A 20,182-nucleotide genomic window follows, 5' to 3' on the forward strand; every position below is an offset into this window, starting at 1 on the left:
GTAGTTCCATATTTTGTCCATTGGAGGGCAGTATAGACACATGACTGAAGTTAGAGCGGCTCTTACGGCAACAAGCAGAGTAAAGTTAGACAGAATCTGGCAGACTTACACTTCCGGTAAAAGACACTTTTAAAATAAAAGCTTCAAATATTTTTATGAAACTGTCAAATTCTTTCTATTCTTTTAAAGACACAAAATTAAAGTTGAACTCTATTTCAAATCATTAAATGCAAGTTTTCTCGTTTATCAGTTTTAAAAAACGACACCAAAGTTTGAAATAAATATCTTTTATTTGCCATAATTGTTTTAATTATGAACACAGAGCTGTTGCAATACTCCAGACTTTTGCCAAAAAAACAGCAATCATTCGACGGCACCGCTGCGTCTCTCAAGACCCAACCATGCATAAAATCTCCCATTTAAAAAAAAGTAAAATAAAAAATATATATTAAAAAATTATGCGTACCACTGATATACAGATCTGATATAAACAGGCGTATTGGTCACAAACCAATTAGAATTATAAACATGGCTTCTTTTACAATACACAGAGACCAAACATGTGGGATATAAGTGGATTTTTTTTTTTTAGAAAAAGGTTACATTTTCTTTTATACATTTGTACATGATATTTTTTCATTTTATTTTTAATCTTATTTTAATGTTTTCAACCCCGACAGTCAGAATGCTCAAGGCATTAAGGGTGCAGTGTCCAAAGAGCACGAGTTGCAGTAAATGCACTTTTACAAACTTTAACTCTCACTCACGCACACACACACATGCGCACACACACGTTCACAACCAGGAGTGGCAGCAGTGGCTTCAGATACGAAAAAGAGAACTACAGGTGTATCTTGGCGTCTGCAGGTGACAAATACTGGTACCGGAGACCTGATCAGCGGTGGTTAACGAGGCCATCTGACGGTGAAAAAAACTGAAACATTACATTCATGTATTGAGTCAATGCTAACACGCATTTTAACACACACACACACACACACACACACACACACACACACGCACGCACACAGGCACGCACACACACACACACACACACACACACACACACACGCACGCACGCACACAGGCACGCACACACACACAGTTCACAATCACACTTCTGGTAAAATAAAATAAAAATGTGCAAAGAAAAGGTCGCTGAACGAAGCTGCACAGTCGACAATGGGGTCGAGAAAAACATCAGTGAATCATAGATAGTGCATAATGGTAGTGCGTATCAAGGGTTACCAGTGCTGGCGGCGTTTACAACTGAATCTCTATCTGTACCAGACAGTTTACCGTTCACCGCCTCATACTCAACATCCAATGATATGACACAAGGCTGATTCTTAAAAAAAAAAAAAAAAAAAACACATTTTCTTTAGCTAATTTTTGGACATGTACCATTTAAAAAAATGCATAAACTGAGTGACAAGAGTCACCGGGACAAAGAAACGTTTCTACAACCTGTGGATCCATCGACCAATCACAGACACACAGATGGAAATGTACCAGAGCAGCAAACGTTAAATAAGTGCTTTTACGGGAACCATCAGTTGAGATGAGGGTTCAATGAAGGCCGACTGAAGACCAAATATTTTTCAAATAGAAACACAAACCAGTAAGAGCAGAATAATTATTCAAAACTAGAATTGAATGCTGCTTTTGATTAGTCTGTGGTGCGTCACTAACACCTGGTGGTTGCCGTGGGGAACTACAACAACAACAACGTTTTCATGAAATGAGAATATCCTCTTAAGAAGTGCTATATTTTAAATCAAGCTCATGATTCAAAAACCGCTGGAAGCTCCGACGCCCATGAATTTAATTAAATGCAAATATTCCGACTGAGAACTCTCTCCATTTCTTTGATCACATGGTATGAAAATAACATTCTTAATTAGGCGTTACGGAGGAACACAACACATCTGCGATGGCTGCATTAATGTACAGTGAACTTAATTATCCTCAAATATATCCAGTATTAAAACATTATTCCATCATAGCTTGATCCAACGCCGTTATCCAGGAGTAAACTGTGCAGCCAAAGAGCACGGTGGGTGTAGTGACGGGGGTCTGACACATCCACATCTTGAGAAACTACAAGAACAAAGAAAGCACCTGAAGACTGAAAGAGCCAGAAACATTATTCTGTAGCGGTTAACTTGTGTAGGTCAAATATTGATTATTGCATTTAAATGAAAAGAAACCGCTCTGAATAAAAAATCATCATCTGAAGAGCGACCAATTCATATTTCAGATTAACTTTGTACCGTTTAAGGGCTTAAAGTGGAGGCGTTTTCCACATCTTAAGTTCTGTAAATACATGTTAAGGTGTCCTGCAGCTGCGGCTTTTTACAACGGAGCGCTGAAAACATGTGGTGTTATGAAAGGATCAGAGTTACTGGTTGTAGAAACTTCATCCTGCCATCTTGTGTGTGCAGTGAGTTTGCGGCTTACAGTGCATAGTTATGGAGCCGGTGCAATGAGAAACATCTATGAATCAAAAAAAAAAAAAAGACATTAAGGAAGCTAGGCCCAAGAAGAAACCACTACCAAGCGGGACACGACACATGTTGAACGGAGCGTTTGTGGTTTGACTAAAGTGACGATTTAAGTCTTGATTTGGCAACAACAGCGACTACAGTGCTGTCTGTTGTAAATGAAAGCAGCTGTGAGAAACTGTAAACGTCTGAAGGAGTGCACGAGGCAAAAAAAAAAAAAAAGCTCAAACAAGACACAACAGGAGCGCTCCAATGTGGCACAGAGATGCCTCGACTGGGAAACATACAAAAGGGTACCGACTGCAGCAGCAAAGGAAATAAACAAAAGACAGCTCCTCAAGTTAAAACAGCGGGACAGCATCATACAGCCAGACCTCTGACCAATCAGCTGTGAGCGTCTCTCCTGCTTCACTTCTTTACGTAACCATCTGGTGCGTCAGGCAGAACGTTTCAAACTTCTTAGAGCCAAAAGAGGACTAACAGCAAAGACTCACATGAGGGAAGTTGGAAAAAGAAACATTTTGGGTGCAATTGTGCAATTAAAAATAACTCGAATGAATGAATCTTCATCTTCAGAGATGATGGAGATTGGGGGTTGGTTTGTGCGTGATGACTTGCCTCGAGAGCTGGTGAAGGCAACTGCTTTTTTAATCCAATAATGAATATGAAATCTTCTGCTCACCATTAATAATCACTACAATGTTTACAGAATGAACCTGCAAAAACAACAGCACGAGTACCAGGAATGTACCAATTCATGCCAACAATAACCAATAACCATAAAGTCATAACTTCTCCATCTCTGAGCTCAACCAGTCTGATCACTTAATACTTAGAAGGTGCATTGTAAGATAAAATCACCAGGACACTTCTGTCGCACACGGAGGAATACAAATCCCTGTGTTAGTACCAGTTATCCAGTTCATCACCATCTACAGTTCACCATTAAACCAGCAGGACCAGTCTGAAGATATTTGGTTAGCAGCCAGAGCGAGCAGACAAACAAACCGCATGAGTTGAGGTGGGATCAGGATGCTTACAGGAGTTCCTGTTACTGAAAAAGGCAGAAACGGACGTTTCAGCTCGATTTGGGCTAACGGCAAAAGGCAGTTCAGCTGGAAGGCAAACAATGCAGAGAAACCTTGCAGCTAAAAATAACAGATATCATCCATAACCTCAGATCGACTCCAACACTGCGATAAAGAAACAAACAAACAGAAAAGGCACACGCACGGCAAAGAGCAAAGATGTGCGAGGAAGAGGAGGAAAGGTAGTTTACAGAGAGTAAAGCAGAGAGACAGAAACATGACGAGGACAGGAGAGTGGAAACTGTTTTCAGGGAGTGTTCTCTGCATCTGGGGTTTTCAATTCATCTTTAGCAGCGGGCTCAGGTCATCACGGGTCACCGTCGCTCTGGGTTTTGGCAGGAGACTACATTCTGGGGTCGGGTCAGCAAGATGAGGGGGCGGGGCTACTCTAGAGTCAGGCATCACCTCCTGAAGGTCCACAACACCAACACGTTCCCACTCCAAATAGATTTCAAGAGAAAAACCGTACAAACATAAAAAAGGAGACGTTTTCAAAGAGTCATTTTCAGGAGGACGTGCTCCACTCCTCCATGTTTGACAAATTAAGGTGCAACTTGCGGAGAAAAATAAAATAAAAATTCATGTTCTCTATGGCAGTCTCTTAAAAACAGAGACGGGAGGAGCAGGTATGCCCCCTACCCTCCCGCCAACAACCCCCAAGTTCTTCCAGCCAAGTCCTGTCAGTCCAATATGGGTTCAGCGCCGAGGTGGAGGGGCGGGCTCAGAGGCAGGGATGCCCCGTCAGGTAAGGCCATATCTGGCTGTACAGCAGGCAGGCAGAGCAGGAAGGGGGTGGGGGGGGTGGGGGGTGGGGTTAATGTACAAAGATGTGCCTCAGTAGCTCATCAGCAGAAGGCCGCTGCTTGGTCTCTACAAAAATCCGTTTGAGGAAATCTCGGCAGTGGTCCGACACGTGAGCAGGCAGCACAGGGTTCGTGGGCTGGGTGGCAATCTTAAAGATGGCTGCCATGGCCTCAAACTCTGCCCAGGGGGGCCGCTGAGTCAGCATCTCCACCACGGTGCAGCCGACACTCCTGAAGGTAAAACAATAAATCAGGACAGAGCAGCTCTGATACATATCTTTGAGCTGTCGTATTTAAACGTGCTGTTATGAAGCTTCGGTCACACCCTGATACCCAGGAAGATCAACTATCAAAGTCCACAACTCACCAGATGTCCGCCTTCCTGCCATAGCCCTCTCCACTGATCACTTCTGGGCTCATCCAGTAGGGGGTGCCGGTCACAGACATGATCCCTGTTCCTGACAGGCAGATGGTCTGCAGCCGCCGACTGGCCCCGAAGTCGCCGAGCTTCACGTTACCCACCGAGTCACGAAGAATGTTGGCCCCTGAGCAAAGAGGAGAAAGTCATTCAGCTGCAACCGGTTCTCAACTTTCTGTTTGCATGATGTTTATTCTCAGACGAAGAAGACAAACAGATCAGCTAAACAGAATAAATCGTCCAACAAAATCACCTTTGATGTCTCTGTGGACAATCATGTTGCTGTGCAGGTAGGAAACCCCCTCCAGGATCTGCCGGGTGTAACGGCGCGTCACGTTTTCCGTCAGTGCCCCGTATGACTTCAGCTGGTCTTTGATGGAGCCCTGATAATAAAAATAAAAATGTAAAACAATTCTTTCTTTTCTAGTTTTTAGTGCATGTCATAACTGATTTTAAAATGTATCCTAATGTAAGCCATAGTATTTATATTGATTTGGCTTAAAGGCAGAGAACTCACTCCAGGCATGTACTCCATGAAGATAGAGAGTGTCCGCTCCATTGTGTCTCGCAGGCAGCCGTAGTACTGAACAATCCTCTCATTGCACAGATTCTTCAAGAGCTGGATCTCACACTCTAACGCGCTCACCTCCTAAAAGACAGAAAAAACATGATCACATGTTGATATATCTGCTCTGCTCTTATTTTCACCTTTTAATTAATAAACATGTACAAAACGTGATAATCAACATCTCTGCAGACTCTCACCTTGCTGGTCTCTGGACTCTCTGGGTCAAACTGGACCTGTTTGACCGCCAGTTCTCGTCCAGTATCGGCATCATAACAGAGAAAAACGCGTCCAAAGGCGCCCTGACCCAGGAGCTTTCCAAGCCGCCAGTTGGTTGGGGCACGAGGAGCTGAAAAAATAGAACTTGAATCAGACTGCTGAGATGCTTTGTGATTTTTTTTCCCCAGCAAATAAAATCAAGGATGAACTCACAGCGGCTTGGCGGGCTGATGTCCATCACAGACAGGGTTGGAGGAGCAGCTGAGTTAGGATTGGGTTCAATGTCGCTTCCCCTCCGTGGCCTCCTGGCGGGCCCCGGGGCCTCCTCCAGGTCAGGGGTGAAGACACTGCTACCGCTGCTGGTGCTGGGCGACTGCTCGGTCGGGCTGAAGTTTACCGGCGAGCGGAAACCATGAACTTGTGTTCGCCGAGCCCGGGGGAAGGTCTTCCTCCCTGCCAAACACGGGAAGGGAAGAAGGCACAATATTCATAAAACATACCACAATATTTCTTCTAACTTTATACAGTCTTTCTGTTTGGGGATCTTTAGAAAGTGTCTCACCATCGCTGTAATCCTGGAGGCCAAAAGGAATGCCATATCGTCGAGGATATGTTCCTCCTTTTCCCGACTTCTCAAACACGGGGATATCGTACTCTAGAGCGGAGGAGAAGGACGATGAAGAAACACAGAATGATAACGTGTGAAAACGGGAATTGAAAAGTTATCAAGGCCTTTCTTTAAATGTTTTCAATCAAACATTTACCTGGAAAGTCCTGGTGGTTGTCTGGGTAGCTCTGCGCTCGAGGCATCCTGGACTTCGGGTAGTCGCTGGGCAAAAGCAAGAAAAAAAAAACTATGAAATAACACAAAGGCCATTTATCCATATGTGCTGAATAACTGTCCTCATGTTTGTCTTTTTCCTTCTTTGTGTGTCTAGTTTTGTTATTGGAAAACTGAGACACAGAAGTAATGTGGGGAAATTAAAAACTGACTAAATGTGCTGATATCCAAACTAGAACATTTCAAGTAAATGCAAACAGCTTTCACACATCTTATATGTCAACTGTATTCATTTAAATGTGTTTTATCGAAATGTATTTAAAGCAATAAATAATAACTACAGAGACCTTTCTAGTATCTGAGTATTATGAAGTGTAAGATATCCGGGTCCTGACCTGTCCAGTGGGCTGTCTAAAGAGGGACAACTTCCGGACGCTGAGTTTTCTGGACTGCTCATGGACAGCGGGTCGAGCATCTGAGGGGAAAAAAAGATAACTCACATCATCATCAGAAACACAAGCATGTCCGTTGTCAACAAAAAACTCATTTTACACATTGTGGGTAATTAATACTGAAGCCCAGTGTGAATTTACCTGGTCCATGCTCTCAGGAATAAACTCTCCCTCGCTGTTGATGCTGGTGAAGGAGCCGTTCCTCGCCACTTGCTGCAGCGCATCGGGAATGTATCCTGGAGGAGGAGAGCTGCGGTCCGTCGAATGAGAGCCTGAGGATGGTCACAGAGAAATATTTCAACGTATGATTAATGTTTATTTACTGAACTTTCAAAATCCTTTTTTGACAAAATAATGTTACCTAATTAATCACTTGAATTTTTTACTTTTATTAGAATATTTGAAATCGTGTTTTGCCCTTCTATCTTTTCAGCAACAGTTTGATTATAAGACATTAGTCACCTATCAAACCCAGCATACTCTTTTTCTCAGCCAGCCTGAATCCTGTGTTGTCCAGCTCCTCGTGGGACGGCAAGAGGTCCATATTGGAGGACGTGTTCTGTAGAAACAAAGGGGAAAAGCTGCCTTAGGTTAACCTTTAAAGGTCAAATGGAAATTAAATTAGACAAATGAAAAAGCGACTGACCTGAGAGGAGGTCTGGAGCACCAGGAGGATCTTCAGGCTCTTCATGTGAACACTGCGATCCAGCAGCTCCACAGCCTTGTCAAGGTCATCCTGAGTGGTCAGTGGAATCACCAACTGCAACAAAGAAAATAAACTTTTATTTCAATATCAAACAATAAGCTGGTCAGTGATGTCTTTTAGCCTCATACCTCATTGTTGGTGTAATGAAGGTCCATCATCTGACCGAAAGCCACCTTTGCTTTCGCCCTCAGGTCGTCCAGCTTGACAGGTCGGGGGAACTGCAAAATCCTAAAGAGAAGAAGAGGAGTCAGAGGTCATTAGGACACATCTACAGGTGTGCGCTGACTCCATTAAAGTGATATATGATGCTAAAGTCTCACCTCTTCTCCCCTTTGAACTCAAACTTCACTCTGACATCGTTCTATGGAACAGAAGGCAATATTTGTTTAAAGGCATCATACTTTAAAAATAAATAAAAATCAGGCTGTAAGATTTACTTATTTAAGAACTACAGAGAGAAGCACTGCAGTTTATCATTTCTTAAACCAAACCCTGTTTTCTAAATTGACCACCATTTATTTGCATCTGTTGCAAGATTTGATCACTGCAACTACTAACCGTGAGAGATCTTCATTTAGTTCAAGTAACAGCAGTTTAACAACATGTAAATAATGAGGATATGGTCAATTCAAACTTTAAATTATGTCCTTATCAGGTCAGAATAGTAACTGATGGTTACCTGGTTCTTGGGCGAAGAGGCTTTGGGTTTGCCCAGGTCCGACAGGAACATTGCAGGTCGGCTAGAGCGGTGTAGTTCGGCCAAGTCCTGCATGATTGAGTTCAGCGCCTCCTGCTCATCTGAGACACAAAAAGATTTCAGTTTCATAAATGTTTTAGATTAAAAACAAGCATATTTTAAATATGAACGAGTGAGTAAAACAGCCACTTTTTATTAGTCTGAATTAATATGCACTATTACAAATGTCATTACTTGCCTTAATAAGAAAACTTATCATATCAAAAGTCCTCATGCAATTTAGGACTGTTAAATACCTGCAGTATCAAATGCATTTAGTTGTCCTTTAAGATCCACTGAAGTAACATATTACAATGCAACTTACTTTGAAGTACAAAGAGCCATTGTTGAAGAAAGAAAGAAAATATTCTTTGGGTTTTACGGTATGACAAAAGAGGAAGCTGGCTTTCTGTCAAATAGAAACACTATCTTAAAAACACAAACATACCCATCATCATGGCACAGCGATTGACCCAGGAGGCCAGGAAAGAGGATTCTCCCATCAAAGGGATTCCTTTCTCCTGCAACAGAGAAAATGACAACATAAATCCTGACATGCAGTTGATCAGGACACAAGTTAGAGCCTGAAGCTGCTGGCTGATCAGCAGATCTATAAACAGTGCCTCTTCTGCACAGGGTTGGGTAATTAATGCATAATACTTTGCAATAATATTGTATACTTTAGTGTGTCACTTTTGAGTTTTTTTCTCATATGTTTCAAACATTGTGCCTATGCCACTAGAATACATAAAACTGGGGAAGCACCATTTTTTTTATTTGTTAGAGTAAATGTAATAACTGGTGGGGTTTTACAAAACTGTATTACTGGCGTTTCGTCTGCACAATCACGGCTGGTTGTTATGACAAAATATATTATTGTAAGTAGTATTAAGTCTTAATATTTCCATACCACAGTGGGGACATTGACTTTCTAACAGTCTGAAGACACTGAATACAGTCAGTCTGGAAATTGAAGTCTGGACAGGGAAGATGGCCTCTGCTGATTAGGAGCTGATTGAATATTGCTGATGAGAGTCTATAATAATCACTGATTTCATCACCACCTGAAGACGTACAATCTGACAGAACCATCACGTAATATATAGAATAGAATGACTTTATTGATCCCAAACTGGGAAAGTGTGGCGTTACAGCAGCAGGTTATCCAACACACAATATGAGTAAAAAACACAATGTTAGCAAATCTAAACATAATATAATATTAAATACAAAGTAAATAAGTACTAAAAATATCAAAACTAAGAATTAAATGATTAAATGTAAATGTGCAAAAACAGAGTCATAAATGGTCGTAAATTAAATATGAAAGATTAAATGTAAATGTGCAAAAACAGAGTCGTAAATGGTCGTAAATTAAATATGAAAGATTAAATGTAAATGTGCAAAAACAGAGTCGTAAATTAAATATGGAAGATTGAATGTAAATGTGCAAAAACAGAGTCGTAAATGGTTGTAAATTAAATATGGAAGATTAAATGTAAATGTGCAAAAACAGAGTCATAAATTAAATATGAAAGATTGAATGTAAATGTGCAAAAACAGAGTCGTAAATGGTAGTAAATTAAATATGAAAGATTAAATGTAAATGTGCAAAAACAGAGTCGTAAATGGTAGTAAATTAAATATGAAAGATTAAATGTAAATGTGCAAAAACAGAGTCGTAAATGGTAGTAAATTAAATATGAAAGATTAAATGTAAATGTGCAAAAACAGAGTCGTAAATGGTTGTAAATTAAATATGAAAGAGTAAATGTAAATGTGCAAAAACAGAGTCGTAAATTAAATATGAAAGATTAAATGTGAATGTGCAAAAACAGAGTCGTAAATGGTTGTAAATTAAATATGAAAGATTAAATGTGAATGTGCAAAAACAGAGTCGTAAATGGATGTAAATTAAATATGAAAGATTAAATGTGAATGTGCAAAAACAGAGTCGTAAATGGTTGTAAATTAAATATGACATTGATAATGGACTTTGATATTTAACATTTAGCATTTGGGATTATTCTTCAACAATAACCTGCTATTTAAACCACAATATGAAGCTTGCTTACATCACTGACCACAGCAAAGTTGATAAAAACAACAGTCACTATTATGGCCTGCTGTAATATATAATTAGCTTTCAATTAACTGGCTAGCGTTAGCTTTGTAGCAACGCAGGCTTTACTTACAACTGTTGCAAGTCAATGTGGCGACGCAATAATGTCCTGAATGAATAACTCCTGAGATAATGATCAAAACGCACACTTAGCGACACATATTCCGATAGTTCCGTGTGTAGCTGTCAGGCTAAGGGAAGTTGTGTAGCTAAGCTAATGCTAAAGTTAACTAGCCGTATAGCTATGCAAAACCCCACCGCACAGTGCGACCATTAAAAAGCTCCGGGGGGTCGTAATGTTTACACCAATACGGCTATCTTTATCTTACCTGGTACTTGATTCAATCTATGTTTGATTCCTCACTCACAGGGCCGGTGACAGGAGCCCCGGGCCCTGCGGAGGTCGCTGGAGGAAGCAGAAGTTTGGTAGTCAGCTCCCAACTTCACTCGAGTCCTGCTGGGCCACGACGACGAGGCCCGACGACTGACTGTTCAGCCCCGTGGATCTTTTCAGGTAGCAAATAACAACAACGGATGTATCCAGCAATGTACCTGTGCGTCCGTGCGGAAATAAAAACACAAAATTATTCGCGATCTTTCATTTTGTTGCACTCTACAGATTGGTTGACGGCGGCTTCGTTCGCTGTTTCCTCACTTTTGTTAAGCTAACGAGAAAAACTACAAACGGATACCGGAAGTGGAGGGATTTTCCTATCAAAATAAAACCCTAACATTCTCTCGCGTTGGGACTCCCCCGTAGTTTCACATTTCGTGGTTTATAGTGACAGTTAGTAACCGGAAATGTCTTGTCTGTGTCCTGATTAACTTGACAGGTCTCGTCCTCCAAACCTCGTTGTAAGAATCCAACAAAAACACAAGCTGTGATGTCAGGGAAATATGTCGCTTCGTCTATTTAAATCACACCTGTCAAATACATATATTGTTGTGTCTTATATATAGAATTTAGCATTTCAAAGAGATTGACAAATTTCAGCTTTTATTGTCACATTGAGAATTATTGTTGTTGTTTTTTATTTCGATAACTCGAGCCCATTAAAGGCTAAATTAAATTCCACCACATCGCAATAATGAAAGACTGAAAACTAGTTTAATTTATAAAGTGGGTAATTAATAAAGCATCAAACACCTAGAATTTATGAAAAGTCCATGCGAGTTATTTATCATTTTGGAATTCATACACGCAATTTATTCTGTAAATGTGCATAATTCTAAAAAATATTTGTGGACATCGTTTCTATGAGAACTGAACTGCACAAAAAACTACTGACTGTCAATCTGTTTTCGCTAGAAGGGTTTTATTTTGAAAGAAGCGACTCATCACGTCACTTCCGGTTGCTGGCGATTTCTCATAACATCCAGCTTGAGCAGCGACTGAAAGCTAAACGTTAGCTACATCTATTGTCACTTTATTTTAACTGCATACGCAGAGGAAAAACATGTCAGATACGGTAGGACGCTAACTATACAAATGCCGTTGTGTTTTAAGTTATCATGAAATTAAAAAAGGCAGAGAAGAGAATGTTTTTGTGGTTGCTACCTCGTAGCTGGTTGTTTAAAATGCTAACTGTTAGCTCGTGTAGCTTCAGGCCAAGAACTCTCTGATTATTTGTCTCTTTAGCTTCTCAGTTAACTTTGCTTTTAGTTCATTTTCAAAGACCAGCTGCACAGTATGAATTGATACCAACACGTTGAAGTTGAAACATATATACCTCAGTCAGTGTTTGCTAAATCAGCTGATTTGAGCCTTCAGGCCTACTTTTATATACATGCGTTAAAATGCTTTCTGCTGCTGAAGTTTCTGCTGCTGTTTCTGTTGCTTTTAAGGAGACAAAACCATCCAGCCAAGACGGGGGGGATAAGAAGGATGGAGAGTACATCAAATTAAAAGTGATTGGTCAGGTACGTTTGAAAACAAGGACAATGGATCAGTGTCACTATAGCAGCATTACACCTAAGATTGTCTGCTCACATCATGCAGAACTCTGTTAAGCTTTTTGGTTATTTAGAGATGTCTTTTGAATGATGATGATATGTAACTATTCTGTATATACGAATGATTTGGTTGCCTTCTCATAATTGGTACATGTGCATGAAGCAATTCGTTGTTTAATATAGACAGAGCTTATATTGACCCTTTTTATTAAAAAAGGTTGTCTTGCATGTTGAGCTAGGATATTTACAATCTCAAAACAATAAAACATCTAGTTATTTGGAAACCCTTCTTTATATATAGTGGTAAAAGACTTGCAAATTCTGTACTAAAGGGAATGATGGATTACAGCCCAGAAAACAGACAAAGGGATATTTTTGGGTCATAGGGCAGAACATTTTTTATTTCAATTTTCAAATATTTTTATTATTTTTTATTTAAAAAAAAAGACATTGCTTTTAATGTTAAAAAATGTTCAATGTAAAAGAAAAAGAGGTGCTGCCTCGCTGTCAGCTGTGGTTATTATACACTGTTTCCTGCACAAGCTTGGATGCCGTGGCATTCTTTGTGCCATACTTTGTGGTTACAGGCATAACTATTTTGTCTATAATGTATGGGGTGTGCCATGTGTCTGAGATATAGATGAGAAATTTAATTTGTGGCCAATGTGTGTTGTTTGTTCTGTTGTACTGTTTGCATTGTCTGTATGTGTGTTTAGAAGTTAAAAGTACAATAAAAATATTTTTGAAAAAACAAACAAACATCTAGTTATAAAGTATTTATATCAGATGTAACTAGAATCAAGTTAAATTGTAACTTTCTGAAATTATATTCAAGGTCAATGTCATGTCCAGCTTCACCTACAACATTTTTAATCATGTTTAAATGACAGCATTACTACATGATGTTTAGGAGATTATGTTTGCTATTGGGATGTTTACACCTGAGGAAAGATCTATGATGTAAACATGTGCACACATGTTATGCGTGTTTACATGTTCTTGCAACTTGATCACGCAAACATGTATAGTTTGTGTAAATGGTGTATGCATTCTGTAGAAATGTATTTCCTCTATGCCAGGGATGAGCAACTTTGCCCACAGCAAGGGCCACATTCGTTTAATTCTCACTGTCAGAGGGCCAAACTGTAGGATACAAAAACGATTAAAGTAAATTATGTCTCCAAATATACCAGTGATCAAATATTATTAAGGACATATTTCTGGTTTTGATGATTTCATGGCAGATTTTGTCACGTTTTCCAATTAATCAGTTCACATGCTCTATGCACACCCAAAATATTATTTAATGAACTGTTTGAAATGCTTTTTGTGCCTGCAAACTGTAACTGTGTCTGAAAGGTGCTTTATAAATAAACTTACCTTGCCTAAACAATATATTAGCCTCTATACAGTCTGACCTGAACAGCTGCCTGTAAATTGTCTTGTTTTAAAGAAAGTTTGAAAAACTTTTTATAAAGATATGACGATATAATTTGGCTGCACTCCATCATCCCTTTTTCCTTGTGCCCACAGGACAGCAGTGAAATCCACTTTAAGGTGAAAATGACGACACATCTGAAGAAGCTGAAGGAGTCTTACAGCCAGAGACAGGTAACACGGAAATTACATCTGCCCCTCCTTGTCACTGATTGACAGAAGTTTGACTTTATGCCATAAATGAAGCTCTGAGTAAGGCCTCCTTTGTTAGGTTCCGGGACTGGAAATGTATTTTTGTCATAGTTGTTAAGTTACAACAGCACTTAAAGACATAATAGCTCATTGTCATGTACATTTTTTTCTTACAGGGTGTCCCAGCCAGCACGCTAAGGTTCCTGTTTGAGGGACAAAGAATCTCAGACAACCAAACTCCAAAAGAGGTAAACTTGTCTCTCTTGACTTGGCCATCCCTTTGTCCTTTTCTATAGATCTTGAGTGTAGTTATTTGTGTATTTCAAATGTTGCACCCTGTAAATGGAAAATAACCTTTAAATGAAAATTTAAAGTTGTGAATGCGATTTAGAAAAATATAATATAGTTAGAAGTAAAATCTTTTGGTTTGCCTTTGTCACTAAAACATGCATCACTGTTGTTTGTTCGTGTCAGCTGGGGATGGAGGACGAGGACGTCATCGAGGTTTATCAAGAACAGACCGGCGGACTTTGGAATGATTAAACCTCCTGCATTTCTAAATCTTTTTTCTTATTTTATATTTTATTTTGTATGTATGTACGTATTTTTGTTCGGTTTCAAACCATCTGGATCAAAACTGACTCTATCAGGGCTTCCATTGGAGAGGACAGGGAGATGAACAGACTGAGGTAAGGACAATGAAAAAGATGGCGGGTTTCTGAAGCGCAGGGATGCTCATGCTGTTGACCAGAGCAATAGATTTCAACATGAGTGTCACACCCAAATTTACATTGAATAATGTGTGTACTATGTTTGCTTTTTCATCTTGTCTTTGGGGTGGCAGCATAAGGAAGCAAGGCTGTTGAGAAAATTTCATTAAAGAAATAGTTCACCCAAAAAATGAAGTGTTTTCATCTCATCACACAGTTGCAAGACAAGTAAGTTATCATGATGTAAAGCCTGATTTGTGTCCGATCTCTTCAAAGAGTTGAATTAAATGTGAACCTCTGTTTAATTGAATCAAAAACATGTCATGATGTTGGTCATGACCAGATGTGATCTCTCCTGTTTGGCACAAAGTAGCTCTGTTCTTAATGGTTTCAGAATAGTGTAATCATGCACCTTTGAAGCAAAACTTACGGTGAATTTGTGGATATCTGAGTATCTGATATCTAAGTGCTTGAAAATGCTAAAGCTTTAAGAACAGATGATCATGAAGCAAATCTTGATCATTGGAGCCACTTGAGAACACTTGGAATCTGCAATTAAGAGCACCCAAGTCCTTATGACCTCAGTGTTTGGGGAGGCTGGAGCAAAGCAGTATCAGCTGTGCAGATAATGTCAGAATATGATTTTTGTATGCGCTATTTGTTCATAATAGTCATGACAATAGCAGACTTCTAGTTCCCTTGTATAGGATATTGAAAAAGAAGTCTGCATGTTTTTAATTGGGTCAACAGAGGAGTTTAATTCATCAAGTCAGGGGTAGAGGACAGGTATTTGCACGCTAAGCAGGTCATTCCACATATCTTAACAGCAGGATTTCTGGGCTGTCTACATCAATGCGACAGAACATGAATATGAGTTTGTCAACATTTGATTCTTTAGATTTGAATCATTTGCAAATAACAGCCTCTGTTTGCCATGTTTGAACAACTGCACCCTCATCAAATTGTAAAATTACGATCAGAGTTGACCTGATGTGGTAATATTTGAGAACACATTTTTTAAATGGTAAATGTGCTTTACTTGTATATGTTGTATTCAGTATTAGTGTGTTTGAATGATATGCCATATGTTTCTTCTTTGTCGTCTCTAATTGATATTCGAGGGAGTCATTCTGTAATGATATATCTAAATATATATACCCTTTATGCAAATATTTTGCTTGCTAACAGAGTGTTTAAACTTGGTGGAATATGTCCTTCTGCGGTTTGTTCAAGGGGAAATCTTGGAAATGGTCATCTATGAACAGTGACTTGTTACACGTTTGTGTCAGCGCTTGTTTTAGAAACTTTTCTTTTTGGAATGAACTCTTAGTCTGTGTACTGTAAGAAGTTCCTCAAAAGAACAGCCCCAAACTGTGTCATCTTTGTAATTAGAATGGGACCGTAAATAAGAAACATAGATGCTTGCATGATCAGATGCTTCACTCCTGAAGAATGGAATAACCAACTACAAATGTGGACGTGTGACAGCGTGGTTGTTTCATTCCTCACAAACACTCAAAACGTCAGGTTAAATCTGCCAAGGACAATAGTTGAGCTGCACCTCTGGGACACTATTAGCTTTCTCTACTGCCATATATGACCCCCCCCCCCCACACACACACACACGCACACACACTCTTAGAAAAGGATCAAAATAAATAATTTAATGATCCTTTCCTTAGTCAAATTTAGTAGCACTTTAGTAATAATTGCTATTGTCTTTAAGTGTCACTTCCAGAGGTGTGTATAATAAAATAAACATTACAATTGTCCTTAAAGGTTAAACATTTTCTGAATTTGACTTTCTCAACCTGACTGTTATCATTTTTCCATCATGCGTCAGTGAACAGCAGGTGATTTGAGCCACACCACTGATCTCAGTGAGGGGAAGGAACTGTTCACTATCAGAGGAACATTGATACAGATGGTTTGAAATTCTCGAGATGATCTTTTTGCTTTTTTTGAATAAAATATTTAAGAAAAGAAAAAGGAATTTGTTAATTTTATTGTGGATTTCCTCTCATATCTTTAATTTAAGTCCCTTGGATAAAGTTGTGTGTCCACATCCAGCAGAGATTATAACTAGACAACAGTTTTTTTCTTACATGAATGTTTTCTTTTATTTAAAAAAAAAAGATAAAACACAGCATTTAAAAAAAAAATTGAATTATTGAAGTCAGAGGCAATACATGTTATTGTATAAACTTTCTAGACTTTGTAGAAACAGCTTCAGTTTCACTTTATCACACATAACTGTAAAGTCATGCAGCGTTATGCCAACAGTTGTTAAAAAGAATGAATGTATATTTATGATATATTAGTTAATTTAACATTCATGACAGTATACCTCGTGTGATGCAACCTGATGAAGAGGTGGCTCATAGTGAACATTTCCTGCTGCATCATACTTTATTTGCATTGATGTAAAAATGTTCTTTCATGTAGGGTGCACACTTTATTTGAATACTTTGAATATTGAATTAGCCATCCAAATACACTTATAGATGTAATTAATTTGCATGAGTTTATATCTTAAAGTTATAATGGATGATATATCAACACGTCAGTTATTTGTATTTTTTAAAAACTTCATACATAAACTTAAAAAAATACATACCATTGATAATATTTTTTGTAAACAGCATTTCGTTATTTTTCAGTGCAATCTTAATTTTCTGAAGGAAAAGCGTGCATCAGATGATTGTTCTCTGTTCTGTTTTTCTCATTCAAACACGAGTTAGCCTAATCACACGTCTTCATGAGACTCAAACGCTGGATTATCTTTACTTGTGACGCTTGTTAACACCATATCAGTCCCAGATTTTGCGGGTGAAGAGCAGTCCAGGTTCACTTCTTCCCTCAAAGTCTGCTGGCTTGTAGGCTGTGACCTCACAGGTAACCTGTAGGTACAGAAAACAATCCCAGAGACTATCAACAGGACGCTCCCCACTAACCCAACCCCGATGCCTTGCCCCACCTGTTGAGAATCAGGAGCTGGGGGCATTTTAAACTCAGGGGGAAACTTTATGGTCTGATTGGTAACCACTGAGCTTATGTTCCACAGGAGAGGTATCAGTGCCATCACTGATGCCAAAAGACACAGCACACCAGAGATAAAGAACGCCAAACGAATCGGGGAGTTCTTCTCCATCCCAAAGTAGACATTTCTCAGGGAATAAACTCCACCAGCGTTTCCACAAAGCCCCACGAGCAGAGACAGGAGCATGAGGACCTGACCTGCCACGATCTCCGGGGGTGTGAAGGCCTCGGTCAGGCTGATGAACTGGCAGTGCATAACCCTAAAGCTGGGTGTCACCAGGGTGTGGCTGTTGAAGCAGGCCCTCCAGATGCCAACCCAGGCCACCCCAGAGTTGATGACCTTGATGTCAGACACATGCCAAACCCTCCACTGGATGAGTCCCATGGCCACAACCGTGAGGGTCCAGCCCATGCAGCTCAACCAGAGGGCACAGAGCTGGGCATGGGCCGTGTGAGCCAGGTATGTCATATCGGTGAAGTCGTGTAAGAGCTTCAGGTTACCAAGGAAGTTCTGATCCCACCCAGACCGGTCATCATTCGGAGATCAGAGCCAGGTAGACGAGATCATGTTATCACTTCAGAATCAAAACTCATATCCAGCACGGTGGATCTCTCTGGCTGCTGCTCACTCACACTCTCGCTCTTTTTTCTCTCTTGCAGGTAGTTTATTTGCCCATGCTCTCCTGTCACCTGGTTACATGGAAAACAAGCACCTGCACCTCCTTCCTCTGAGAGCACACACAGATACAGGTGTTCAGGTGAGAAAACAACATATTATTTAAATGTAGCAGCATTAAAATAAAGACCAAACAGCAATCAATTCATTTCTTTTCTATTGTTAATTTTTAACAGCTCAAAAGGTTTATTTAAAGTTCACATTAAGCAGCAACTGAATCGTTTTTTTGCCTTTTAGCTTCGGTTAAACACACAAAGAAGAATTAACAGTTTTTATGAGCCTAAAACGTTCAAAATAGAATAAAACAGAAATCTTACATCAGAATAAAATTAAATCTATTTGATTATTAAAACGGTGGTATCGTTCTGCTGTTGAATATAAAGCCTGAACAAACAATGCTGTTGCTAAACCCTGAGTATTGACATGTATAAGATATTTGATGTTCAAAAGATATAAACTATTGAACTGCTGAAAGTCAAACTTACTTCACGTAACCGAGTGCTTTCTTCAAATCCTGGTGGTTCAAGACGCGAGGCACCACTTCCTTATGTAGCCACGAATAACCTAGATACAGTTTCCTGTCAGGCTCTGAAACTGTTAATGATTGACAGTTTATATGGCTCTGATGGAGACGCGGGATTTATTATTACGGTAATGTTGTTTATGTGAGGACACAATGTCAACATCCAACTCACTGCTCTTACATCATATGATGTAGAAGACCTTCAGTTTCATCAGGTTTTTTATTTGAGCTGACAAAATAATGAGGACAAATTTATATCTTATATACGCTCGTAAGACACCGTTGGCCATTTTCTTCTTAAATAACTATTGTGTCTTATGGTAACAATAACTTTGCTTCAGTTTGAGCACGGCAGCTTTCAAAACCTGAGATCTCCGGATAAACCTGGGATGTAAATCGGCATTGATTTAAAAATAAATAAATGAACAAAAGGAAAAGGCTTATGTTTAAAAAAGAAAAAGAAAAAATCCCAATCCTTTATCTAAAGAACCTATAGTCCAAAAAGTCAGGAAGATCCTTCACAAACTATGGCAGATATTATTCCAACATTGTGGCCAAAAATCAAAGAAATACAAAAAACAAAAGCTTAAAAACTGACAACCTCTCCTATGTAGCTTTGTGAAATAATTGAGACATTACACCCAACCTAACTGCACTCCCACGCTTCTGTTATCTGCTCTGACAATAACTTATCCCGCTTGTCTCTTACCGCTCCCACTCTTCCCAACCCAAAGCAAACATCATAAACTGAAACTATTTGGGGATCAAAACTGTAAACAGAGGGAGGCCAGATCATTTTACACCTCAGGTAATGAAAGCAATAATTCAAGCCAAAAAAAAAAAGTCCTGGATTCATGTGTGGTGGCATTTCTGTAGTTATTTAGATTATAATGTACAGATGTCATTAGGTTTATTCACTGTTCTCTAATGTCAGTCAGACCTGACAGAGTTCACCAAGTACAGCTCAGAGAGTGTCAACTATTCTTCCAGATATCTGCTATCAGGATGTTTGGTAGATTTGTTGTCTGCTCCAGTCTTATTGACATCATAGTTTAGTTTAGGTGGGTCAATGTGACCCTGATAATGATAATGTCTTTTAGGATATATGCGATGCCTTTCGAGAAGTTCGGCAGATGTGATTGAGCAAGACGCGAGTACAGAAGTCTTATTGTATGGAGTCAAGTCTTAGTCATTTCTTCAACACCATGTACAGTATAACAGTCCCTTTTTAAGCTTATTCCTGAAAGAAATCCCTCAG

The 20,182-nt window shown here is 39.4% G+C and overlaps 3 protein-coding genes across 3 annotated transcripts; 1 reads left to right on the forward strand and 2 right to left on the reverse strand.

The window, feature by feature from the left end:
* Positions 1-271: 271 nt before the first annotated feature.
* Positions 272-11,078, reverse strand: map3k2 (mitogen-activated protein kinase kinase kinase 2). The gene is made up of 17 exons (XM_061032663.1): positions 10,724-11,078; positions 8,721-8,793; positions 8,216-8,334; positions 7,857-7,897; positions 7,665-7,764; positions 7,477-7,590; positions 7,293-7,389; positions 6,972-7,102; positions 6,774-6,853; positions 6,362-6,426; positions 6,160-6,252; positions 5,811-6,050; positions 5,579-5,727; positions 5,331-5,462; positions 5,067-5,196; positions 4,763-4,940; positions 272-4,626 (listed from the first exon to the last, which is right to left on the reverse strand). Exons 2-17 carry the CDS (start codon positions 8,773-8,775, stop codon positions 4,407-4,409), a joined length of 1,944 nt encoding a protein of 647 aa, XP_060888646.1. The 5' UTR covers positions 8,776-8,793; positions 10,724-11,078; the 3' UTR covers positions 272-4,406.
* A 640-nt stretch (positions 11,079-11,718) lies between these two features.
* On the forward strand, positions 11,719-16,675 carry sumo1 (small ubiquitin like modifier 1). Its single transcript, XM_061032666.1, has 5 exons — positions 11,719-11,863; positions 12,240-12,314; positions 13,881-13,958; positions 14,153-14,224; positions 14,451-16,675. Exons 1-5 carry the CDS (start codon positions 11,852-11,854, stop codon positions 14,517-14,519), a joined length of 306 nt encoding a protein of 101 aa, XP_060888649.1. The 5' UTR covers positions 11,719-11,851; the 3' UTR covers positions 14,520-16,675.
* Positions 15,992-18,964, reverse strand: LOC132959548 (claudin-34-like). Its single transcript, XM_061032664.1, has 2 exons — positions 18,887-18,964; positions 15,992-18,453 (listed from the first exon to the last, which is right to left on the reverse strand). The coding sequence occupies exon 2, from the start codon at positions 18,192-18,194 to the stop codon at positions 17,433-17,435; it is 762 nt and encodes a 253-aa protein (XP_060888647.1). The 5' UTR covers positions 18,195-18,453; positions 18,887-18,964; the 3' UTR covers positions 15,992-17,432.
* Between the last annotated feature and the right edge of the window lie 1,218 nt (positions 18,965-20,182).

This window comes from Labrus mixtus, chromosome 24 (genome assembly GCF_963584025.1).
Source record: "Labrus mixtus chromosome 24, fLabMix1.1, whole genome shotgun sequence".
Classification (NCBI taxonomy): domain Eukaryota; kingdom Metazoa; phylum Chordata; class Actinopteri; order Labriformes; family Labridae; genus Labrus; species Labrus mixtus.

Coding starts and splice junctions, on each gene's coding strand:
- LOC132959548 (XM_061032664.1), bottom strand. CDS start 18,194: ATGACATACCTGGCTCACACGGCCCATGCCCAGCTCTGTGCCCTCTGG.
- sumo1 (XM_061032666.1), top strand. Junction 12,315..13,880: donor AATTAAAAGTGATTGGTCAG/GTACGTTTGAAA, acceptor TTGTGCCCACAG/GACAGCAGTGAAATCCACTT. Junction 14,225..14,450: donor ACAACCAAACTCCAAAAGAG/GTAAACTTGTCT, acceptor TGTTCGTGTCAG/CTGGGGATGGAGGACGAGGA.
- map3k2 (XM_061032663.1), bottom strand. CDS start 8,775: ATGGGAGAATCCTCTTTCCTGGCCTCCTGGGTCAATCGCTGTGCCATG. Junction 7,591..7,664: donor TTCATTACACCAACAATGAG/GTATGAGGCTAA, acceptor TCTTTGTTGCAG/TTGGTGATTCCACTGACCAC. Junction 5,197..5,330: donor TCATGGAGTACATGCCTGGA/GTGAGTTCTCTG, acceptor TTTTATTATCAG/GGCTCCATCAAAGACCAGCT.